Source organism: Microcaecilia unicolor, chromosome 3, assembly GCF_901765095.1.
Source record: "Microcaecilia unicolor chromosome 3, aMicUni1.1, whole genome shotgun sequence".
Taxonomy (NCBI): Eukaryota; Metazoa; Chordata; class Amphibia; order Gymnophiona; family Siphonopidae; genus Microcaecilia; species Microcaecilia unicolor.
The window spans coordinates 79,232,341-79,258,962 of record NC_044033.1 but is presented as its reverse complement, the minus strand read 5'-3'; the positions used below and the strand labels follow the sequence as shown (position 1 = coordinate 79,258,962).

The following is a 26,622-nucleotide window of genomic DNA, read 5'->3' as shown; positions in this document are numbered from 1 at the left end:
GAGTACCACCTAGAGACAGGACTTGCTGCTTCATATTCAGAAAGTTTTTCCCTGTTTTTGTGTGTTTTTTGCCAAATCCTTAAAAATCAATATCTTTTGTCCCAAGAACAAATCAGATGTGTTACAAAAAAACAACAATTTTAATACGTGATCTATATCTTGAGGAAATATGAATGTTTCTATAAGGGTAGCTCAACTCTGAACTTCAATATCAGTCTATTCCAAAAAGCCTGTTAACTCCAAAGAGACCAGCTGCATTCTGTGGATTAATACCTGATTGATCATTTTCAACAGTTCTTTTCTGGTCTCATGGTTGTAGTAACATATAATGGGGTAAATTCTATATATGGTGCCAAAACAAACAGTGCCAAAAAAAGTGCTATTCTACAAAACACACTTAAAATTAGGCACGGTTTATAGAATAGCGCTTACACCCGGGAAATCGCACCTAACGTGGCCATTTACACTGACTAAAATGTAGTACAAATACCCATGTGTAAATTTAGGTGTGTTTGGCTTTATTCTATAACTATGTATGTATTAAAGAAATGTCCCTAATCCACCCATGACTCTCCCATTCCACACCTCCTTTTTAGACTCAGACATAAAAGTTTTGCATGTACATTTCAATTAAATCTAGTTAGTGCCAATAATTGCTTGTTAAAAAGCCAATTATCAGTGCTAATAGCTCGTTATTCAGTTAAATTATGCATGCAAATTGGATGCACGCCTAAATTTGAATGCTCAATTTTAACAACTTTTATAGAATTAGGGGAATAGGCCTTGGAAAACAGAGACAAGGAATCCTTTGGAATGTGCACTTACCATGTGGCCATGTGGGGGGAGGGCACTTGCACTCATTGAGGTGGCGGTAAGGGCTCCCGTGCTACCCCAGTGGTAACCGCTGCCTGGTTACCGCTGGGTAACCATTGTGGTATATATTTTTTTAAAAATCCAGTAGTGCCAGAAATGGCAGAACTACATGCGGCAACCCTTAGTAAAAGGGCCCCTTAAGGAGGCATACATTTTAAAAAATCAATTATATTCTCTATAGTTTCCATTTCCTCACCCACTATGGGGTAGATATTTAGCCTGCGGTGGTGAGTGTTTCCCGGGTATTCAATGCCAGGCCATGCCCAGGTTTCGACACTGAATACCCAGTTTATGCGGCGCCAGCTAACACATAGTCAGTTTTATGCAGTACCATTTATGTGGTTACCCTGTCTGGTTAAGAGCTGAATATCGGCACTTAACCTGCCAAGTGCTGACTTCACCCCCAGAATGCCCCCCAAATAGCTAATTTTCACTTAGCTAGTAACCACTAATTTTTTCAGTGTTAATAACCGGTTAAGTGCCGCAAAAAAATTAGCGAATAGGCCTGACAAGCAATTTAACTGGTCAGCAGCAATTTCTGACTGGTTAAATCATCCAATATAATAATTTGCACCTCCAACATTCCATGGCTGGCTGGCTGTCTGGGTTTGTAACATCTCCTGATGTCAGCCAGCCTCCAGCGTTCCATTCCACCTCACTGTCCCGCCCTCGCGTCAAGACGTAATGACGTCAGAGGGCGGAACAGTGAGAGAGAAGGGAACGCTGGAGGCGAGCTGACGTCAGGAGGGATATTATGAATGGAACGGAAGCCAGCCAGACAGAGAATGTTCAGGTACAAATCGAGGGGAGGAGAGAATCGCGAGACATCGAGGGGAGGGGAAGGGCAGGGCAGAGGAGAATTGATGGACATGGATGGGATGGGAGGACAGTAATGGAGAGAATCGCGGGACACGGATGGGAGGGCAGAGAGGAGGAGAATCGCTGGACATGAAGGGGATGGGATGGGATGGGATAGAAGGGAAGGGAAGAATCGCAGGGACAAGGAGGGGAGGGCAGGGCAGTGGAGAGAGAGAAAAAAGCTTACATCACAGCCTTTCTAGGGCCCGTTTCATTGTTGAGGAAACGGGCATGGTTCCACTAGTTTTGAATATTGACCAGTATGTCTTTCTCTTTAATCAAAAACACTTGTACTTTCTGAAGCTTCCGATCAGATACCGCATCCAATTCAAGCTTCTCCTCCTTACTTACAAATGCACTCACTCTGCTGCTCCACCCTACCTCTCTACCCTCACCTCCCCCTACTTTCCTGCCCGTAACCTCCGCTCACATGACAAATCCCTCCTCTCAGTACCCTTCTCCACCATTGCCAACTCCAGGCTCCGCTCATTTGACTTGCCTCACCCTATGCTGGAACAGTCTTCCTGAATCCTACGCCAAGCCCCCTCCCTACCCATCTTCAAATCCTTGCTTAAAGCTCACCTCTTCAATGCTGCGTTCGGAACCTCACCTTTCAAACATATAGGTTGCCCCAATCTGTCTGACCTATCTGATTAACTGTACATTGTCTTTTTAGATTGTAAGCTCTTCGAGCAGGGACTGTCCTTCCATGTTAAATTGTACAGCGCTGCGTAACCCTAGTAGCGCTTTAGAAATGTTAAGTAGTAGTAGTAGTAAGCTCAGCAGTCTGGCTTTCCAAAGGATCATGTAGTAGTCACTGCTTTAGTCAAAGCAACTAGTAAATGATACCCTCCAGTCAAAATGTCACATAATGAGGACATGGTGATGGTTTCAGGTCTCACTAGTGGAGGAATAGTCAAATTAGACTCTAAAAACAGACTGGCATCAACAGTAAGGAACAATTCTCTCTCCCCTTTCTTCAGATGGCCCATGGTTACTCAGTCACTCTCTTGTCCGTCTCTGTTTGGCTGTGAGTCAAAACCATCACATCTGGATCCACACCACAAGTACCACTATCCGCTGCATGACACTGAGCCACTTCTGGGTCCAGGAACACTGGCTGCAGTGGAGGAGGGGCTGAATGTTGGTCAGGGCTGAGAGTAGTATCCGTATCTGAAGGAGCCACCGCTTCTTTTGGCTGCAAGCCAGACTTATCCAGCGCACCCGCCGACATAGGTCCAAGCAGTTCCAGGATTGTTACTTGCCGGAAAGGTGAAATAATTTGGCCCTTAGGGGGAAAGTCTATCCCTTATGCTTCCACATAAGCAATACAGGGAACTGGCATGAAGCTCGATTGTGCCTTCCTTCAGACAGCCATCTTGGGTTCAACCTCATCCCGGGCACCACTGATAAAAGTGGTATGTTTGTGTGTGATGCTGGGAAAGCTCATCAGTACAAAAATATGTGAAGAGAGTAAAAAACAAACCAAAAACCCAACAACACCCCAAAACAAAAACAAAATCATGTTGTTAGTGTAAGAAGTAGGCTAACAGTTAATACTAACCTTACAAGTCCTGTGACCCTGGTTTACCTTATGGGCCTCATGAATCTAATTTCCGCTAAAGTCTGGTGAGCTCAGCTTCCACTAAACTAAGCAGGTTTATATGTGGTTTTAAAGAGACAGTGGTCTAACAATTAGAGAGGCTTCAGAAACATGATTCTCACCTCAAAAATAGGGCATGAACTTTCTGTCTACATCAGTGACAGAATAGGGAACATTGAAATTCTGCCCAGTTTAGGGGGTAATTATATAAAGTGGGCATTAATATTTATGCATCAATTATGCTTGTGCATGTGTATGTGTGTATATATGCGTGCAAATGCCAATATTCTGCTTAAGCACTATTCTTTAAATACGCACTTATGTTATGTAGTCTGTATTTTACTCACATGTGTAACTTACAGAATACTATATGTGGTGCAAGTATTCACACCTAACATATAGGTGCATGGAGTGGCCTAGTGGTTAGAGCACTGGTCTTGCAATCCAGAGGTGGCCGGTTCAAATCCTGTTGCTGCTCCTTGTGATCTTGGGCAAGTCACTTAACCCTCCATTGCCTCAGGTACAAACTTAGAGTGTGAGCCCTCCTCGAACAGAGAAATATCCAGTGTACTTGAATGTAACTCACCTTGAGCTGCTACTGAAAAAGGTGTGAGCAAAATCTAAATAAATAAATATATACCTGGTTCAATTAGTATTCTATAAAGGTAAATATGTGTCTACTTCCTTTATAGAATAGCCACCCACAAAATTGGGCATCTAAACACTGACATACTGTTATAGAATTTCCCTCCATATGGCTGGTTTCCAGTAAATTTCTGAAGTGTTGTAGCTGTGTTTCAGTGCCTTTTAACATCACTTGTGGAACACACTTCTATTTCAGTGATATGCAACCTTTGTGGATGCTTACATCCACTTTTTCATTAAATCCAGCTATGAATCGGATTCTGGACAATTTTCTTGAGGACAAGTCCATTAACGTTTATTAGTCAGGTGGACTTGGGACTGCCATCTCTTCCTTTTTTGGTGATGGTGGGGGGGGGGGGGGGGGGGAGACGGGATCTCCTTGTTAGGTTCTGCTGGATACACACAGGCCTTTATGTGATACAGGGTACTGGGCTCAGTGGTTTATTAGTCTGACTTAGCATTCATTTAATTTTAATTTGACACCTATATTTCACTTGTATTTTCTTTTTAATTTGTAATATTATAAAATGTATAATATATGTGCTGTGTTTCATTTTAGTGTCTCCAGAGGCTCTTGGATTCCTGTCCGCTGTTGGGGTATTTATTATCCTCATGGTGCTTCTTTTTCTCTATATTAATAAGAAATTGTGCTTTGAAAATGTTGGCGGGTTCCCATGCCTTGATTCAGAATACAGTACAAAAAAGAGTTTACAAGGTAAAGATTTTAAGTTTAAACAAATTAATTCTATCATATTTGTTATTGCAAAAATTGATACATTTCAATTTACTATTTATTCATTTTTTTTTGCTGTGTGTAGGAGACTAATTTGTCTTTTGTATCACAGGTACTAGTCATGGTCCTTTTTGCTTTGACCTTGTGATTAAACTGTTATTTCTAGAGAATTCAGACTTGGATATTAGTTTTACATGCTACTTGAAAATTCAGAAGAAAAGCTTAATGATTGATCTGCATAAATGGCCAAATATTTGGGTTGTGCTATTGTTATTTCATGATGCAGAAGAGATATTTCATCTTGCTCAGGAAACATTTTAGCTCTCTATCACTGAGATTCATAGAAGAAATGATAATACCACAAATAAAAAAAATGACACAATGTGCATGGTGAATATGAAGAAAAAAGAGAAGAGTGGGGGAAGATAGGCTCTTTCCAATCAATAAAGGAGACATATATTTGAAAAAGGTATAATGTTTATTATAACAGGTCGACACAATATGAATACATGAAATTATTTTGAGGAACTGGTATATGTAACAGGATTACATGATAGTTGGGTCCATTGTGATTGTGTGTTTGTCTTGGCAACTGAGGCAAATAGCATGGACTAACTGCGAATAATGCAAACTAATTGTGTGCTGTATTTCACATTAATTGTACAAAGCATGTACTTATTTTCCAATCAACACACATTAACCCCCAGATTATATATATATATATATATATATATATATATATATATACACACGCATACCACTTCCTACCTGCCACTGTCATAGCTTCAAAGAAACAGAAAAATGAAGGCAGATAAAGACCATCAGGCATATTTTCGAAAGAGAAGGGCGCCCATCTTCCAACACAAATTGGGAGATGGGCGTCCTTCTCTCAGGGTCGCCCAAATTGGCATAATCAAAAGCCGATTTTGTGCGTCCTCAACTGCTTCCCGTCGCAGGGATGACCAAAGTTCCCGGGGGCGTGTCGGAGGTGGGACTGGGGCGTGCATCCTCGGCCGATAATGGAAAAAAGAAGGGCGTCCCTGACAAGCACTTGGGCGACTTTACTTGGTCCATTTTTTCTTACAACCAAGCCTCAAAAAGGTGCCCAAACTGACCAGATGACCACCAGAGGGAATCGGGGATGACCTCCCCTGACTCCCCCAGTGGTCACTAACCACCTCCCACCCCGAAAAAAAACAACTTTATAAACTTTTTTTGCCAGCCTGAAATGTCATGCTCAGGTCCATCGCAGCAGTATGCAGGTCCCTGGGGGGGGGGGGGGGGGAGGGAGATATGTGTGTGTCAGCGGAGGCATAGCGAAGGCATGGACATCCTTCTTTCAAACATTTTGGACATCCTGAACTGCCCCCCCCCCCCCATACACAGGGATGGCCAAATTTCAAAGGAGTGGCTTGGAAGAGTGGAGGAGTGGCCTAGTAGTTAGAGCACTGGTCTTGCAATCCAGAGGTGGCCAGTTCAAATCCCACTGCTGCTACTTGTAATCCAAATAAACAAAGGGGGTGTCAGAGGCATAGCAAAGGCATGGACATCCTTCTCATAGAAACATCCAGGCATGGACATCCTTCTCACAGAAACATCCACATTTTGGACATCCTCAACTGCCGTCACAGGGATGGAGGCATAGCGAAAGACGTCCTTCACCCGTACTCTCAAAAAAAAAAGACGTCCCTGACGAGCACTTGGACGTTTTCACCTGGACTTGTATTTTTCTAAGGTTGTAGATGGCAATTTATTTAAGGTTGTAAACGGCTATTATACACGCAGCTTGTCTGCATGTATGAAGCTGAAGCAATATGCGTGGGTGCTCTGCACTGGCTTCCCCTCCTTAGGAAGGAAATTATGTGCAAATGAGCTAATAGTGAGCAGATCATTTGCATGCGATTTCCTTCATGCATGCCTGTTCCTTTCCGAATTGCTAAGGGATCGGTAAGGGAACAGCTTTTACCGTTCAGTTAGTGCATCCGTTAGTCCACTGCAGTGCCCCCAGGGTGCCCAGTTGGTGTCCTGGCGTGTCAGGGGGACCAGTGCACTACGAATGCTGGCTCCTCCCACGACCAAAGGGCTTGCATTTGGTCGTTTCTGAGATGGGCATCCTCGGTTTCCATTATCACCAATAATCGGCAGAAAAAGACCTGCATGGTCCATCCAGTCTGCCCAACAAGATAAACTATGATTCAACAACCCCAAAACAAGACATCCCTATAACAGAAATAAAATTCAAACCCCTGTTATGGTCAGGCTCAGGGGCAAACGTAGCTATTAATGTTGCATGGGAGAGAACCTCCTGCTGAGAACTTTCCAGAAAGTTAGTTCCCAGTTCTTATATAATAAGTTCTTGAGATAGGAAGCATAGTATCATTCAAATGCCTCAACTGATTCTCAGTTGTTTCCAGCTTATTATGTATCACAAGTTTATCATTAATAAGTAGCTACTGAATAGATTGTAGCTTACCAACCAACCTGCCATTCAGAATTCTCTGAGGAGTTAATAGATTGACTCAATCCCTCCTTGGACTCCGTCACTTGAGATTGTAGTAATCCAACTTTTTCCCCAAGCTTGTCCATATGATCCAACAAAGACTTTGTTCTTCCTATGGCCGCCAATACTTCTGTCCATTCTGTACCCGATACACCTACCTGGATTCCATAAGGCTGTGACCCCAAAGCCCTAGGCAGCACAGGATCAATTCCAGGAGCCACACATTTCACTGGCGTTGTCCTGCTGTCCAGTTTTGGTGCTAAGGTACTTTCCAACAAAGCACCGACCTCATCAGCCCCTTCTGCGGCTCCATTTCTGGGTATTGGGGGAGTATTGTGCACCTCGGGGCTGAAGGAGTAATCACTTCCTTCAGCAAACACAAGCTCTCCAGTTAAGCCTGCAGAATCTGAAGCAATCTCCGATGCAGGAACCACAAACTGATCAAGAGTGTGCTGTCCAGGGAGGGCACTAGCACCATCCTCAGCAGGAAAGGCATGCACTTTACGCTTTCATGTCCCCATAGGGTCTGGCACCTCAAACAGCAGTCTCAGACCAGTGGAGCTCACAACACAGCATCTGTTCCTGTTGCCTTCTTGACTTCTCCCCATTTTTGGCACTTCTAAGACCAGTCCATTGATGTCAGCATTGCAGGCTTCGTCCTCTGCTGTATGTTGGGGAATGCATTGGGAGTGTGTTGAACACCCTCAAGATCAAGCATCAGTAGAGACTATCAGGATTAGACATCCACTGAATCCAATTGGAAGAAAAGGAAGGATTCATCTTCTTCATTGACATCAAGGGCCTGCAATGTTGAGCACTGGGTAGAGGCTGGAATGTATCAATATTGGACCTCATTGGTGCATGGTGTTGAGAGTTTCAAAACACAAAGATCTTCAGTGCTGTTGATGTATTCCTGCCTGGAGGACTACTCAACCTTCTTATTGTCAGCAGGGCTGAACCAGCTGCCATGGAGATGAAATCAAGCCATCAATACTCCCCAAGTAACTCAGAAGGACCTGACCACCTCTACTGGTTTTGCAATATCTTTGGCATTGGCAGTCTTTAAGGAAGAACTGAATAAGAAGATTGGTGAGGAACTGGAATGATTCCTTGCTTGACGTGATGCAGCAACTTCAACATCATCTGTGTCTATGCATAGAGTCTTCCAGCTGATCCTTGAGATTCATGTACTGCCTAGAAGAGTACAATTCCAAGACCTCAAAGGACCACAGATTAAATGTCTGCTGCAGTGGTATACGTGTCCAGTGTGTCATGGGAGGATACTTAACTAAGACAGAGATCATTGGTGTCTTGATGCTCTCATTTGAGGCCTGCTTCCACTGAAGTGCAGTGTCTTAACCAGGGAGAGACCCAGATATCTCCATCAGAGTTATTTTCAGGTCTGAAACTGAACATTTCTGGGATTCTGACTATGAACCAGCCGATTCTCTGATGAAGAGGGTTTATCTGATTTACTATCAGATCATACTCTAACCCCTGAGAGAAGAACATTCCTGAGATCTCCTTCACTGACTTTGTAAAGGAAATAGCTGTCATTACCATTAAAGTTGGAGGAGGAACCTACAGCAGAAACACTGGATATCCTTCAGTTCCTCAACCCTCACAAAGAAGCTGTGACAGTGCATATTCACATAATTCTCAGAGATGTTCTGATGATAATGTGGGAGACCCTCCTCTGTGTTCATCCTATAAATAAGAATGTTGATTGTACGTACAGAATTCAGAAAGTAGCAGCTTCCTCACCATTCTGTAATAGTTGAATCTGCTCTCAAAAGAACCAAGAGTTTCAAATCTCATTCTTTGGTGCCCCAGAGGAGGGAGGCTCTGCCATTGGAATCTTTTTGCTGATTTCCTGAATAGCTTCTTACCAGCTCTTCATGAGCATGTATTTGTGAAACATGCACAAGCTGGAGGAGTTTGCAGACACAAGTCCTCATGAAAATGCCACTTAGCTACGTTTGCTAGTAGTCAAAAAGGAGTATGGAAAACACATGGTCCAAGTGACCCGTGATATGTTTGGAAACAGCATCATGGGCTTCTGCTATGGGAATTGGTACCCAGAGACTCTCATGTCTCTAAGATTCAGACCTTAGATATATTGTGCAATAAAACCTCACCTACATGCCTTGCTATGGAGAGAATCTCTTCAGAGATAAACGTAAGGAAGCTATGTCATTAATAACAAAAATCACAGCAATACCCAAAAGTCCCGATCCAAGCCCACTTCTGACCCAACCTCCTTTTCTTCCAGGAGGTTCCAGTGCAGAGGCAAAAGAGATCCTATTACTCTCATAGCTGTAGGTATCCTTCTCCCTCCCACACTAGAAGGCAGGGATCTTGTTCTTATCCAAAAAAAGATGATGGCCCAGAAATCATATCCAACTCTTCAGCCAAAATCAGGGGCAGCATTTAAACTGCCTTCAGGAGAATATAATCAGTATTCCTGCCAGACACCCTTTTGAGGAGGGAGGCTGAGGGATTTTGCAAACCATGTATCCCTTATAACCTCTGACCATTGGGTTCTAAAAATTGTCTGTCTGGGGTATCCACTTCATTTATTTCAGCAATCCACCAAATTCCATTCTAGAATATCATGATCAAACTCGCCATATCAGCGAAATATTTACTAAGGAGCTCTCTTCCTTCTTAGAGGCCAATGCAGGATTGTATTGTAAGAATTTCTGGTGAAAAAGGCAGGGGGAGGATGCTGTCCCATTTAGACATAAGGGGCTTGAACATGTTTCTATTTTAAGAAAATGTCAAGATTTTTTCCACAGGCACCCTCATACCATACCTTCAAAAGTAAGCTATAGTCTCTGGTCGTTAAAGGAGGCATACACCCACATAGAGATACATCTAATCACTGGATGTATCTCAGATTCATAATAGGGAAATACTATTACCAGTATTGTACCTTGTGTCAGCTCTTCATGTTCCAAAGTTGCCTTACCGTAATAGCAGCATATCTATGCAAACTGGAAGGGCATGTGTTTCTCTGTCTTGACCATAGGCTGATCAAGAGAACTTCTCAGGAAGGAGCCAAAAGATCCATGGGCACAACATCCGGCTGCTGGAGTCACTAGGATTTTAGTTGTGAATTGTTCTAAACCCCAATTAAGCCTATCAACTCAATTGGAATTCATAGGATATTGCAAGGGAGATCTCGACTTCCTTGAATCTGATAGAGGGGCATAATCGAACAGGGCGCCCAAGTTTTCATGAGGGCGTCCTTGCAGGACGGCCCCATGAAGGGGCGGAGAAACCCATATTATCGAAAGAAGATGGGCATCCATCTTTCGTTCGATAATACAGTTGGGGATGCCCAAATCTCAACATTTAGGTCGACCTTAGAGATGGTCGACCTAAATGTTGAGATGGTCGACCTTAAAGATGGTCGTCCCCGGTTTTCAGCCATAATGGAAACGAAGGACGCCATCTCAAAAAACGACCAAATCCAAGCCCTTTGGTCATGGGAGGAGCCAGAATTCGTAGTGCACTGGTTCCCCTGACATGCCAGGACACCAACCCGGCACCCTAGGGGGCACTACAGTGGACTTCACAAATTGCTCCCAGGTGCATAGCTCCCTTACCTTGGGTGCTGAGCCCCCCCCCCCAAAAACCCACTCCCCAGAACTGTACACACTACCATAGCCCTAAGGGGTGAAGGGGGGCACCTACATGTGGGTACAATGGGTTTTGGGTGGGTTTTGGAGGGCTCACATTTACCAGCACAAGTGTAACAGGTATGGGGGGGATGGGCCTGGGTTTGCCTGCCTGAAGTGCACTGCACCCACTAAAACTGTGATAGAGCTGGGTATGACATTTGAGGCTGGCATAGAGGCTGGCAAAAAAAAAATTTTAAGTTTTTTTTTTTTAGCATGGGAGGTCATCCCTGATACCCTCCAGTGGTCATCTGGTCAGTTCGGGCACTTTTTCACGGCTTGGTCGCAAGAAAAAACGGACCAAGTAAAGTCGGCCAAGTGCTCGTCAGGGACGCCCTTCTTTTTTCCATTATCGACCAAGGACGCCCATCTCTTAAGCACGCCCCAGTCCCGCTTTCGCTACGGTGCCGACACTCCCCCGTGAACTTTGGTCATCCCCACGACGGGAGGCAGTTGAGGACACCCAAAATCGGCTTTCGATTATGCCGATTTGGGCAACCCTGAGAGAAGGACACCCATCTCCCGATTTGTGTCGGAAGATGGGCGCCCTTCTCTTCGAAAATAAGCCTGATAGTGTGTCAGGTGATTTTTGACTTCCAGGAGAGATTCCACTAGAAGGTCCTACAAATGTAAATGGAAGAGGTTTGCCGTCTTCCATGCAAAAACTGCTTGAATATCTTCTGCACTTTTGAGAATCAGGTTTAAAAACTGACTTTAAATTAGTACAATTAACACATATCATAAGCAGGCAAAAATGAGATTATCTTTTTTGTAATCCTGTCTGGCTGCTCAGCTGTGTGAGCAGTGGCACTGACTGCTGGCTCCTGCTTGATTCTGCCCATGGTCCGCCCTGGCACTAACTGGATAGTGTGTAGTGGTCAGAGCTGACGTTCGGTGGTGCTACCCAGTTAAGTGCTGCTGAATATTGGTAGCCAGGATGCTGAGCATGGTTTAAGTAGGCAGGAACCTCTCCCACCTGCTTGAACCGTGTTGAATATTGACCCTTTTGAGTGTCATTTGCCATGTTAGAAGTTACCAAAATTTGTAGTATGTTGCAGTAATGACATCGCTGTAATGCCATGACTACCTAACACTGGATAGCAGTTCACCAGTCACATCCTTTTCTTGTCCTTTTGAAGTTGTTCTTCCTCCAGACAACGCTTTTGTATGGAGTTAAGGGGAACTGATGGGGTGCAACCACACAGGAACTATTGCGCATGCACAATGAACGACTTTTGACCCTTCCATAGAGATCCGTAAAATCTCTCTCTGTAGTTCTGATCATGATCATGTGACCTAATTGTGTTCCTGGTAAACTGCTTTCTTCAGAAAGCACCTATATAGGTAGGCAAGTCTGCTTTATGTTTTGTCATAATGATTTAAATTACGATATGAATTAGTTTAGCAGAAATGCTTAATTTGATGCATTTCAAACTTTTTACAGGTATATACTAAAAGCTCAAAATTTCTCTGAGTTATAAGCTTTGGAAATACATTTATGAAAGGATTAGGGCTTCATGATTTTTATAGTGCTGAAGAACCACCCTGTTTATACAGTTGGAAACCTTATTGTCGAAATCTAGTGTGTTTCTTTGTGGTAGAAGATATCTTGCTGCAGTTATGTTTCATCGATAAAAGAAGATTTGAAAATGATAAAAAACTTTATTATAATGAACTTTTGAAAGACCTAAGAAAGCAGACCAGCAGTTTCACAAAACAGGGGAAAAAAAGGCAAAGTTGCATAAAACTCTTTGGACAAATGGCATTTTTAAGAATTTTCAGCAAAATTTGAACCATCCCTTCCGTGTCCTCCTTAGTTGACACTCTTAGTAATGCAGTCGATGACCCTGACCACTTCTGTGGCTGATTCAGTCCACAGAGCAGGTAACAACTATGATCCATAACCTTTGCATGGAGGATGAAGACCCATTTTCAAAAGAACAGGAAAATACAAACAAAAAGAAAGAAGAGACTGCATCAACAGTAGAGACATCTCAGGATTTTAATAAAAAGAAAAGAAGACTGCATGTAGAAAGTAAAGAAACCGCTCATTCAGACTCTCTGGATTCTATAAAACATCAAGACATACTTCAGGATAGCATTTTAGAATATCCACAAGACAAAAAACAAAAACCACACCATCACTGGGAAACAACAACTAATCATGTAGATGGCCCAAGTCTGGGTTCATGTCTAAAGGCTGAGAATTCAATATCACAGTCACAAATGAGGAAGCATTTAAGAAACAGTAATAAAGAATCAAATGAAAGAGAATCAAACAGAAACCAAAAGCAGAAAGAAAATATCTCTGAAAGTATATTGGTGCTTGAGCAAAAATGCTCTGGTGTGTCAGGTAATGAGAGAAATAAAGAAATAATAAGAATGAAAACTAAACAAATCAGTGGAAACCCGGTCACAGAAGAAAATTGTAAAGATCAAGTCTGTAGTTTGCCTGCACAATATTGCAATTCTAAGGAACAGTTGCATAAGAAAATCAAACAGAGAGTATCAGGACTTGATTTTAAGGATTCTGAAGAATTACATCCTACAAATGGATCAAAAGATTCAGAAGAGAAAATAAGTAAAGTAAATAAACAGAAACTGCCAGAGGCAGGCATGAAAATAATAGACATTAATGAACTCGGCTCTATTAATGAAGGAAAAACTGAGAAACCTAAAGCGGTGTCTGACAATAAAAGACAATCCAAGCTCAGAGATGAAACAGATGTAGTTTTTAAGGAAGAGAAAAAATGGAAGAACAAAGAAAGGTCTCAGAGTAAGGATTCAGAGACAACTACAAAGAAATCCAAAAAAATAAGGACTGAGAAGACACCAGAGAAAGGTAAAGATGCCTGTCATCTGTGTGGATTCTCAGTTCTTTTTCCATTTTTTCATCAAGTTTTTCCTGACGTATCTACACTGCTCTACCACTTTATATTCTATCCTCTCAACAAATTCAGAAATATGTATTTCTGTAATGCCTGCTGGTGTATTACTTTTCAATCAACGTAGTCAGACTTTGCCTGGATATTTTCAGTTATCTTGTTTTCTTAATTCTTTTCTATGTCTTGCTCTGCTGGGTGTTGAGCATGCTGTTTATACTGACTTTTTAATGATGACCTATATTTGGACATAATTAGATGAATATTTAAAAAACACTTATGCTGTCAGCCTTAGTGCCTACTGTATAAATGCTATTTATAAAAAAGAATCTGTGGCAATTAAATGGATACCTTTAAGCATTTACGTTGCTAAAGGGTGCAATTATCTACATGGGCTATCGTTAAGATGAGTTATTTTACCACTAATGCATTTTAGCACCGGTCTCATTTTATGCACTGAGACCTAGTTCCTAATAACCCCGCTGAACAGTAAAATAACCCATCTTAATGGTTGCCCATGTTGAAAACTTCCCCCCTAAATGGTTAAAGTTATCCATTTAAAATCAGGACAGGAGTTAGTATGCTCAAGAATGGGACTTAAATTGTCCATTCAATAGTGCAATTCAGCCACTAAGGCCAAAATTCTGCATATGGTGCTGATAAAATTTCATGCTAAGTGCTATTCTATAAATGGCGCTCAGAGTTGGGCACCATTTCTAAAATAGCATTTACCAAATTCTCGCAATTAAATTATAGGTCTCCCTTATTCTATAAAAGTACGCATAAATTCCAGGAATGCCCCCAATCTGCCCATGCCCCTCCCATGGCCCCTTTTTGGATCTGCGTGTAAAATTTCCACACGGACCCTGGCACCTAAAGATCTGCATGCAAATTTCAATTAGTGCCAATTAGCACTGATAATTGATTATTAATGCCCAATCAACTCGTTAATCAATTAGATTGCACATACAAATTGGGTAAGCACCCATATTTGCATGTGCAGTTTTGAGTGCCATATATAGAATTAGGCCATAACCCCCAAACTCTATAAATGGTGCTCAAAGGGGGGGCAGCACTGGTGTCTCCATCATGCATATTGAAGAATAAAAGAGTAATACTAAAAAAAAGCTAAGTATTTAGCTATTAAGCTTACTGATAATTAATGGAAAAGAGAAAAACTTTAGAAAAAAAGAATAGAATAAGAGGATCTGAGAGGATTACGACACTACCTCCGAAATATGCTTGGCTCATTTCAGCCATTACAGAGGTAGATGCGCGGATCTGATGATCCAATTAAAGGGTATTATTGAACCAGACTATTGAACATGGTATTGTTATTAAGTTAGAGTCAAAGCCGCGTACATATGATATATATAAGATTATGAGCATCTAAACATGTAATTGGTGTGTAAATATTTATTTGGATTTTGCTCAACACCTTTTTCAGTAGTAGCTCAAGTTGAGTTACATGGGGCATTTCTCTGTCCCTGGAGGGTTCACAATCTAATTTTGTGCCTGAGACAATGGAAGGTTAAGTGGCTTGCCCCAAGATCAGAAGGAAGCAGCACTGGGATTTGAACCAGCCACCTCAGGATGTCAAGAACCATGCTCTAACCACTAGGCTACTCCTCCCATTTTGATTGGCACCTGCTTTATAGAATACCCTCATAGTGCCTATTTACCCTCATTAACATGAGTGCCTCAGGTTAGCCAATTCCTACTTTGAATGATGGCTACTGTGAAGCTGGGGTAAACTGGGGATCACGCATGACCTGAGGGGGAGGGGAAGAACCAGACTTGAAATATTGCAAGGGAAGTTCCGGGGTTGAGATTTTCAGTGGGGGTAGACTTAAATTTGTACTTTTGTTAGAGGGACTGTTTATGGTGCATTAGGCACTTAATATACCACCTTTAGAACACAGTATAGCAAAGCGGTGAACAAATTCAAAAATAAATAGGAATGGAAAAGGAAAGAAATGCCTAAATTTTACAGGAAAAGAAAGAACCACCCCAGAAAAGGACAGCAAAAAGGAAACTTTCATACTATGAGAAACATGTGTTAGGGGTGAATATTAGCCTTGCTGGGATGGAGTGTGTGTGTTGGCTCTGGGTGCATTTGCATGTCATGCAGCTTATTAATATTTTCCTCTCATTGGGCCGACTTTGTTACGTGATATCATTGTTGCTCAAATAAATGTTGCTGATAATGCTTGATGCTTAATGTGTATAAATGCCAAATCTGACTTTTAATGTGCACTATTGCAATATTAAAACTATTTAACAAGTGGCTCAAAATTCAGCAGCACTTATCTGATGCAAGTTGTAGAAAAAACCACTGAAGTAGAAAGAACCCCAATGTCTCACGAGGAGTCACAGAGAAAAGCGAGGAGTGGGGACAGAATCAGGCTCTTCAACACAGACCAAAGACATTCAAAATGGATTACAAATTTTAATAGAGGATGACTCAACATGGTACCATGTTTCGGCACTGACAGTGCCTTCTTCAGGAGTCTCAGTGCACGTGTCTGACAATCTTAATTGTTATGTCTTTGAAAATGAAACTTTGTGGTCTTTACAAAGACTGTTGAAAGGTGTTGCGAGTAATATTTCTTCTGAATGCTGCTGGTAAGCAAGTTGTAGTACTTTCAGAATTAAAAAAGTTCAGTATTGCCAAATTATAACTATGCCTTGAAATTTCCATAGGTACTGAAAAGTTGAAATGTAGTGAGAAATCACCAGAATCTAGCTCATAGTGTGCTCTATTTTCTTTAAACAGATACCTCTTACATGGACCGAAACCATGGTTCATCCTCTGAAAGTGAAGATGAGGCACTGGGTAAATATCATGAGGCTATGACAAGAATACAAGGCTCGAAAGTTCCAGGGGCTGACAAACAAAATTATACATGGGAAACAAGGCAGAAATACAGCCCTTTATCTGCAGAGTATGATGGCTATAGTAGTGAAGCCTCCACAGATGAAGGTAGGACATGATTTAAAACTTTTAGTTTTGTTTTAAAGTGGCAGCCTGTATTAGATGACGTCAAGAATTTTGCCAGGTAAGTTAGTATGTTCTCTGTGTGCTACAACCTTGGTCAAGGATGCTCTGTTAAAGATTTGATTTCTCTATTTGTAATGTTACAGCTTCATCTATTAACTGCTAGTACTCTAACACCAAAGGACCTATTTACTATGCCGTGTTATAACAATAATACCATTAATTGCCAATGAATGTGCGTTAATTGGCTATAATGTTTATTTTCCAATAATACAGCATATCACCAGGAATTTCAGTGTAACACCTGTTAAATAATAATGAGCTGCAAAGCATGCAAAATAGTTCATTATTATGCAAAAGGAATAATACAGTTTATGGTAAATTTTGTAAGCTGTGTTTTTTTTCATTTGAAGATTAACAACACCTGGGAGTATCATTCCACTAATGCATGAGCTGGTGTTCCTGAGGATGCTTTCACAGATGCATGGCAGGTCAAAAAATTGCCCCTACACTCATCCCTTAAAAAGTATGCCACTCCCCAGCTAAATCCTTTTAAAAAGTTGTTGGCCACTGCCGCATCTGATCCTTTAAAAACAAAAACTTCTACTACTACTACTACTTATTTTTATAGCTCTGTACACTTGAACATGAAGAGACAGTCCTTGCTCAACAGAGCATACAATCTAATCGGGACAGACAAACAGGACAAATAAGGGATAAGGGAAATACTAAGATGGGAAAGATAAAACAAACTTGGGTACTGAACAAGTGAATAGGGGTTAGGAGTTAAGTTAGGGTGCTAAGGGTAAAGCATCATGTATTTGATGTGTCACCTTTCTGTGGTACAACCAAACTGGTTTACATCTATTATATGCAGGAACTTTCTCTGTCCCTAGTGAGCTCGCAATCTAATTGCTTGTGACCCTGGGCAAACTACTTAACTCTCCATTGCCCCAGCTATAAGGAGCTACAGAGGGAATTGAACCCAGTCATCAGCCCACTGCACTAACCATTTGGCCACTCTGCACCCAGGAGACAGTGCTCATAGGCCCCTAGAGACACATGAAAGGAGCTATGGGTTAATGTACAGAAGTGATGCCTACAGGACAGCCAAAGCAGGCTATATGTCCCCCTCTCCTGGCCCAGGATGATTGCTGCAAGTGCATTTGGGGGGAGGGGGAAGATATAAATTCCCTATGTAGTGTAAATAAACACTCCCAGGTTGAATCCACACATGCTGGAGATCCAGAAGTAGAAGGAAAACATAATAAATAAATCCTAGCTACAAGCTACTTAATTCATGTATACCCTGGAGGAAAGGAGAAACAGGGGTGATATGATACAGATGTTCAAATATTTGAAAGGTATTAATCTTCAAACGAACCTTTTCCGGAGAGGGGAAGGCGTAGAACGAGAGACATGAAATGAGATTGAAGGGGGGCAGACTCAAGAAAAATGTCAGGAAATATTTTTCATGGAGAGAGTGGTGGATGCTTGGAATGCCCTCCCGCGGGAGGTGGTGGAGAGGAAACGGTACAGAATTCAAACATGCGTGGGATAAACATAAAGGAATCCTCCTCAGAAGGAAGGGATCCCCAGAAGCTTAGCCGGCGGTGGGAGGCAGGGCTGTGGTTGGGAGGTGGGGATAGTGCTGGGCAGACTTATACGGTCTGTGCCCTGAAAAAGACAGGTACAAATCAAGGTAAGGTATACACAAAAAATGACACGTGAGTTTATCTTGTTGGGCAGACTGGGTGGACCGTGCAGGTCTTTTTCTGCCGTCATCTACTATGTTACTATCCAGCTTATAATCGAAAGTGATCGCCGGCCATCTTCCGACATAAATCGGGAGATGGCCGGCGATTTCTAAAAGCGGCGAAATCGGTATAATTGAAAGTGGCATTTTTGACAGCATCGCCGCTTTCCCGTCGCTTCGCCGGTCGAAGTTCAGGGGGCGTGTCAGTAGATTAGCGAAGGCGGGGGCATGGCGTGGCTACCGAATGGCCGGCTTTCGCCGATAATGGAAAAAAAAAGCGGCGTAAGCAGTATTTCGCCGGCTTTACTTGGTCCTTTTATTTTCACGACCAAGCCTCAAAAAGGTGCCCCAACTGACCAGATGACCACTGGAGGAATGGGGGATGACCTCCCCATACTCCCCCAGTGGTCACCAATCCCCTTCCAAACTAAAAAAAATAGACTAAAAACCTTTTTTCCCAGCCTGTATGCCAGCCTCAAATGCCGTAACCTACCTCCATGACAGCAGAATGTGTTGTAGCCTCCGACAGCCTTCCTGGTTGCGATGTGTCTCTGGGGTGAGTGTGACACCTTTCTGTGAGGTGCCCTGCAGAGAGGTCACATTAGCAATGCATTGTGGTGGGTGTAGGGTACTGGGCTCTACTCCCATGGTGCTTTCCCCCCCTGCTAACTGGGTCAGAGTGTGCCTGTTTTGTTTCTGTTGTAGTCCATGCGGTAGTGGCCATTTTGTAAGCCAGTTTTAGTTCCTTTCCTGTGTTTACCCACGTTACTCGAGAAGGTAGTTCTTACCCTTCAATGGTGCTGAAAGAGGGCATTGTACCACCCATTGTGGCCAGCTCTGACCTACTGCTAATGCTTAGTACCAGGGGACTCTTTACCAGTGGGCCAAACATCTGATCTGCAGTTAACTGTGAGTAAACGTGGTTATTTCAAGAATGGACTTTTCAGAGAGATTAGTCTTCAGGTGTGAACTGGTGTGCCAAAGTTATACAGCACCAATAAGTCCTAGAGGCTGTATGCAGGTCCCTGGAGCAATTTATGGGTGCAGTACATTTGTGGGGTAGTGGGTTTGGGGGGGCTCAGCTCCCAAAGTAAGGGAGCTATGCACGTGGTGGGATCTTTTCTAAAGTCCACTGCAGCTGACCCTAGGGTGGCTGGTTGGTGTCCTGGCAGTGTCAGGGGGGCCAGTGCACTCAAAATGCTGGCTCCTCCCATGGCCAAATGCTGTTGAATTTAGCCGGGGTTTGAGATGGCCGACATAAGCTTCCATATCGCTGAAAACAACCCCGCCATCTCAAACCCGGCAAACTCCAACGCGCATTGCCGGGCGTAAACCGTATTATCGAAAAAAAAAGATGGCCAGCCATCTTTTTCGATAATACGGTTCTGGCCACTGTAGCGCTGCCGCCAACATGATCGCACGGCGATCTATTTGGCCGCGACGTTTGATTATGCCCCTCTATGTTACTTAATTCTTTTCCTAGCCTGACCTCACACTGAGCTTTAGACTAGGGGGGGGGGGGGGCAGCATTGTTTCTGAGGCTAATATGCCATACCTACTTCATACATTATCTAAAAAGAGACTGATTAGTAATGACGAAACACAACCAGGATGCCATTTAAAAGAGGCAGTCCCTGGAATGAGCGACTAGAGGTCGCTTCTCCCTCTCACTAGATCCTAGTACTAAGCCGTATGTGCCAATGGGAATCTCCAAGAGAAAGGGGCTTCAGGTCTGAACAACAATGTCTCAAAAGGATTGGGGAGTGGAGGGCATGAAGGGGCCTGAGTGCCAGTAATAATGTTAAAAAAAGGATCAGAGTGGTGTTACGTGATGGACAGAGGCTACTGAGCGGCATGCTCCTATACCTGGCTCCACTCCTTTAACCGTAAACTCCCCCAGAATCTGTGGATATAAGCATTGGATGATACCTCAAAAGCACCGCCGAATGGACAAAGAGTGCTAGAGGCATTCGGCAAGTTCTTACATGTTCGTCATTCTGCCCTTGTGGTTCTTCTCCAACCCCTCTTCTTCAGTGAGCAATAAATAAATAAAACTTTTTGTTCTGAGTTTGAATTTTCCTTTGACCTCCGTACAGTTCTATTTTTCTTCTTTCAAATCATGATTACATTTCTACATTTCCTTCCCAGCTGACCTACTTAAAAAAAGACTTGCTCTTTTGCCTTACTGCGTTAGCTATGTATACTCTTTTCACTTTCATGTTGGCTACCCTGATTTCCTTCTCTGTGGCTCTAAACTTATGCAAATATTTTTCACTGTCTTCTCTTTTTTGCCCAGTACCTATTAAATGCTGATCCTTTTGCCATTACTCTGCACAGTATATCATGCAAAGTCTGAACATCATGGACTCATGGGCAAACTCATTTCAATTTGAAACTAAACACCGAAAAAACACATTGTCTTATCCTCTTATCCCAATACAATAATTATAAACCCACAACCCTAAACACTCCTGATCATTCTCTTTCTATTTCTGATAGCCTCAAAATGTTAGGTGTTACAATTAATCGCCACCTTACCTTGAGTGCCAAGTTAACTCCATTATAAAGAAGATGTTTCATTCTATGTGGAAACTTAAATGTCTAAGACCTTATTTCCCGAGGGAAATATTCCCTAACTTGATTCAATCTATGATTCTGAGCCACGAAGATTACTGCAATGGATTATATGTGGGATGTAAAGAACAGCTTATGAAGAAACTCCAGACAGTCCAAAACACAGCTGCCAGGTTGATATTCGGCAAAACACGATTTGATAGCGCCAAACCTCTCCGATTAAAACTGCATTGGCTCCTTATCAATGAGGGTATTACCTTCAAAATTTGCTCTTTGGTCCACAAGATTATCTATGGTGAAACCCCAGGATACATGGTTGACTTGATAGATCTTCCAATCAGAAACAGGACCACAGCATCATGTACGTATTTGAACCTCCATTATCCAAGCTGCAAAGATCTCAGATATAAATCAACTTATGCATCCAATTTCTCTTATTTAGGCACACAAATGTGGAATGCATTACCAAAGACTATGAAAACGATCTATGACCATCTAAACTTCAGGAGATCATTAAAGACCTACCTGTTCTGCAAGGCCCTACTCAACCGACCCACTTAAATGCCTCAGCTCTGCAACACACACAAAACCTTAGATTGTATTGGACGTGTGATTTCACTGGGAGGGAGTAGGGCTGCACAACCTTGGCAACACCCAGAAAAGCCAAGGCTGTATTTTTGTTGAACCCGGGTTGCCTTTAATGTTTGTTGTTTGAAACAAAACGACAAGAGAAAGAACATTGGATTTTCTGTTTCTCTATTAAAAGGCTTCTAGGAAGTGGCATGGAGAAAGGGAGACGGGGTGATTGTGAAAGGGACACCCTAGTGGTGAAATAATTGAACTGAGTACTGCATGAAATAAATAGCTGCTGAAGATAAGGCAGTGTTTTGGGGGAAGTTCTTCTTCTTCTTTTTTTTTTTTTGAATGAACTGTGTCATTGGAGTAGTTCTGGCGACTGCGCAGTGGTGATTTCCTCATGGAAAGTAGGCAAGAACTGGAAAAGAGCAACCAAAATGTTGAACTGGGACTTTCAAGCTTATATTGCAGATACCCAATGACAATAGGCACCCAGGGCCCGCTGAGCTCGGATATTCAATGCTGGATTTCAGCAGCTAAATTTTGATGCCAAACTTAGCGGCGGTGATACACTGAATATTGGCAGATAGCTGCAATTTTAACCAGTTTTCTGCTAAGTGCTAACTGGGATTAGTCAGCGGGAGATAACCGGTTATCTTCTGGTGAATATTGCCAGATTGCTGGTAAGTGCCATTTAACCAACCAGGAGCCGTTCCTGATTGGTTAAATGGTTTTGAATATCCGGTGGCCAGGGTGTGCCTGGATAAGCACATATTCTGTAAAGGAAAACTGGCACCTACTTTCTTCTATAGAATATTAGCATAACTGGGTCTATACATGCATATTTGCTTAGGCACAAGCACTTTCACTAGCCATAGAGCTGGTGTAACAATAGAGGAGTGGAGGAGTGACCTAGTGGTCAGGGTGGTGGACTTTGGTCCTGGAGAACTGAGGAACTGAGTTTGATGCCACTTCAGGCACAGGCGCTCCTTGTGACTCTGGGCAAGTCACTTAACCCTCCATTGCCCCCATGTAAGCTGCATGAGCCTGCCATGAGTGGGAAAGCACAGGGTACAAATGTACAAAATAAAAAATACACTTAGTTTTGGGAGATAGGCGTGTAACTTACAGTATTCTATAAGTTATGTGTGTAAATGTACGTCCTAACCCTTGTTCTGCCTAGATGCCACACATGACATATACCAGCAAACTACACGAATGTAGTTACAGAAGGCACTTAGTTCGGGCATGTATATTCTAGTATTTTAAACATTTTGCATATAACTAGTGCATAAGTGTTACCCCTATAGAATTACCCTCTAGAATACATGCACACAGTAACACCTGCTTTGAAGCAGGTGTAAATGTGTGTATCGGTATTTGTGAACTCCTGGTCTGATTCTGGTAGCCTATTTTTAAAGGCACATAGGTACTTATGTTTTCCCGCCCCCTCCCACAGCACAGAAACAGTACTACTCACTCTCCTAACCAAATGTAAGCAGGAAAATAGCAATAGGCAAAAGCATCCTCCTCCTCCCATTCGACATGTCTAGCGCATTCGACATGGTAAACTACAATATATTAATAAGACTACTAGTTAAGTTCGGGATTGGTGGAAAACATACTTAGTTGGATCAAGGGTTTCCTAACCACAAGAACTTACAAGTAAAATCAAACTCAAGCATATCATCACCATGGAAAGCAGACTGTTCAAGCCACCGGTGCAAAAGTACCCAAATTGTATATCTTCTCTGCTCTTTACGTAATAATCTAATAGCGATATCTCCTCCACGCCAAGTAGTTTTTCTATTTACTTGGAAATTGATGCCTGTGTATTATTGCTTTATCTATTTGTATATGTAACTATCCATTCATATATGCATGCATTACTACATCATGCTAACCTGTCATCTCTTTTTGAATACTTGTTTGTTTACATACAAATTTGTATTATATTTTATGTTTGTATTTGTTTTATTCTTGAAAACAGGATTTTTAACCTTTTGATGACTAGTCTTGGAAATAAGTATTGGTTTACTATTTCCTAGGTATGTCTCTTTCACCATTTTATTTATATCTATACATGTTTTCATAAATATACATTTAGTATTTTATTAATATGTATGTATATTTATTATTTTTTTATGTATGATTTTTAAATTTATAGACCCCTGATGCAGGCCGATTAGGCTGAAACACGAGTCATGTCGGGTCATCGTCCATGTTTTTAGAAGAATTCTGAATAAATTTAAGTCCAAAAGGTGCCTTTTTTATAAAGGCAACATTTATTTATTTATTTGTTACATTTGTATCCCACATTTTCCTACCTATTTGTAGGCTCAGTGTGACTTACATAGTACCGGAGAGGCGTTGCAGACTCCGGTGTAAACAAATACAAAGTGATGTTGTGGTAAGATAACGTACATGTGACACAGCCACATTTGGGAATCGTACAATGGAAGAGTTGTGTTATGTCCCATTACGTACTTTAGTTTTGATGTGTTGCAGAGTTCAGGCATTTATGGTGGATTGGTAAGGGTATGCCTTTTTAAACAGGTTAGTTTTTTATTTTTTTCTGGAAGTTAGGTGGTCGTATGTGGTTTTCAAGGCTTTTGTTAAAGTGTTCCACAGTGTGTTGCCTACTGTAGGAGAAATTGGAAGCGTAAGTTGATTTGTATTTGAGTCCTTTGCAGCTTGGTAGTGCAGATTTAGGTACGTTCGTGTTGATTCGGATGTGTTTCTAGTTGGTAGTTCGATCAAGTTTGTCATGTATCCTGGGGCTTCGCTATAGATAATTTTGTGGACCAGAGTGCAGATTTTTGAAAAGCAATGCATTCTTTGATTGGGAGCCAGTGTAGTTTTTCGTGGAGGGTTTTTTGCACTTTCAAATCACATTTTTCCGATGGGGCTAGCAAATAAGCCAGGGCTAGGGGTGGGTTATACAAAGGGTGTGTGGCTTGGATATGGCTATGTTATATCAGGTGACATCAGAGGGGTGGGATGTGGCTTGGGCAGAGAGTAGGCGTGGCTTGGGGTATCCTCACTTCTGGTTGACTGATATGACCTGAAATGGGTGTGGCCACCTGTCAAAAATAATGCAGATTAGCTTTGATGAAAGCTGGTGAGGTATATTACTTATGCCTGCTCAAGAGCAGGTTAAATGTTCAATCTCTCTATATAAAACACACCTCCAACGTTCTAATGAAGCCTCACTTTCCCAACGTTCTAAAGTGAGGTGGCAGAGACCGCTTTTTGCTCCTTGAGGTTGTCTGCCCTGCCCACGCGTCAAACATGACGACGTCAAGGGCGGAGCACACTCAACGAAACGAAAAAGCCATCAGTGTCCGCATCACCCAAGCCCTTCCCCTGCCAATCCAACGAACCATGCAGGGGGAGGAGTAGGGAAACACGCACAGCGTGTTTCCCTACTCCTCCCCCTGCCTACGAAACACCCTGGAACACAGAACAGCTACAGACCTCTCTCTTCCGTCTCCCTCCCCCGTCAGGACTCTGAACCCCCTCCCCTGTGGCCTCAGGTCAACAGATGACGTCCCATTACAACGTTGCAGGTGCAGTATCCGCCCTCCACCACGCCCCCCAAAGTCGCCGCCCCCCTCCCCCCCAAGTTGGCTACGCAACACCCTCCACCCCCCACCCCCACCACGGCTGCGCCTCGACTGCCTCTTTCCTGTTCTGCAGCTTTCGCTCTCTCCTCCAGCGGAGCATGCATTTCTCGAAAAGGAAGTCGCAGAGCTTTAAACTACTGAACAACGGTCAGTAAGAAGAAAGGGAAGTAGAGGGCCAGGTGCTCTTGGCGGGAGCCGAAGGGAGTTGCGCATATCCAGCTGCCCTCCCCCCCCCCAATCACAAAGGGGCAACTGCAAGACGAAGCGAAGTGGCAGAAGTTTCACGAATGACTTCTGAGCACGTCAGGCTCAGGCGCACCTTAAATCAACAGGAAAGCAAAAGACAGTCTCTCTTCTCTCTCCTCCCTCTGCAATAGTCTCGCCAAAACCCCCTGGAAAATGGTCTGTTTTAAAACAGATTTTCAAAACAAAACAAAAAAAAAAGCAATTTCACATTTGCACATGGAAGTAGCGGGATGTGGGGCTGTCTAACTGCATGATAAGTGAGAAATTTGACAGAGGGAAGATTTATGACTCGACCTGCCTGAACTGTATCCTCAGAGCAACAGATATGGGAGGAGGCAGTGTCCTTTCCTCTGAAAAGCCCTTATTCCCGGTGAAACTTTATGATGCCTATTTGTTTTAGGGGTTTGTTTTGTATTTTTGGGGAGATGGGGAGTTTCAATCAATCTTTATTTTACTTTCAGTTTTATCATTCATGTTTTCTTTTCCTAGAATTAAAAACAAATGGCTGCTGTTCCTGATGTTTGCTGCTCAGAGTATAGACTTCTCACATTAACACACTCTCTCACAGACACACTTGCACCCACTCTCACTGTCTCACACACACACTTGCACATTCACTCTCTCTCTCATACACACACTCTCAAACATACACACTCCGCCAAAACCTTGCTAGCGCCCGTTTCATTTCAGCCAGAAACGGGCCTTTTTTACTAGTATATAATATGTGCATACATCATGATGCCAACCAAACCTCACCCAAACTCCACCCCTGAGCATGCCTATTGAACAAAGATGCACTTGTTTTGCATAACACATAATTTCATTTTATAAAAGCCTAGTTATGCATGTAAATAAACATTTTATGTATGACAGTGGTTCATAAAATTACTCTCTCTCTGTGTTCTCTGTATAAATTAGGGACAACAAATAGGTACCCTTTTCTAAAATTACTCTCTTTGGAGCCAGTTCTCTAATTGGGCACCTCCATTTAGGTGCCCCGAGGCCGGATGAAATGAGTCTAGGTCCTAGGCTCCATTATAGAATACTAGCATAACCTGTATGTTTAACA

The 26,622-nt window shown here is 42.5% G+C and overlaps 1 protein-coding gene across 1 annotated transcript in view; it reads left to right on the top strand.

Moving 5' to 3' along the window:
- The first annotated feature begins 4,576 nt into the window (after positions 1–4,576).
- SYT14 (synaptotagmin 14) overlaps positions 4,577–26,622 on the top strand; it is a 166,383-nt gene continuing 144,337 nt past the window's right edge. Inside the window, 3 exon segments of the mRNA XM_030196104.1 lie at positions 4,577–4,685; positions 13,459–13,476; positions 16,554–16,760. Coding sequence (XP_030051964.1) covers positions 4,592–4,685; positions 13,459–13,476; positions 16,554–16,760 — 319 coding nt within the window. The 5' untranslated portion in view covers positions 4,577–4,591.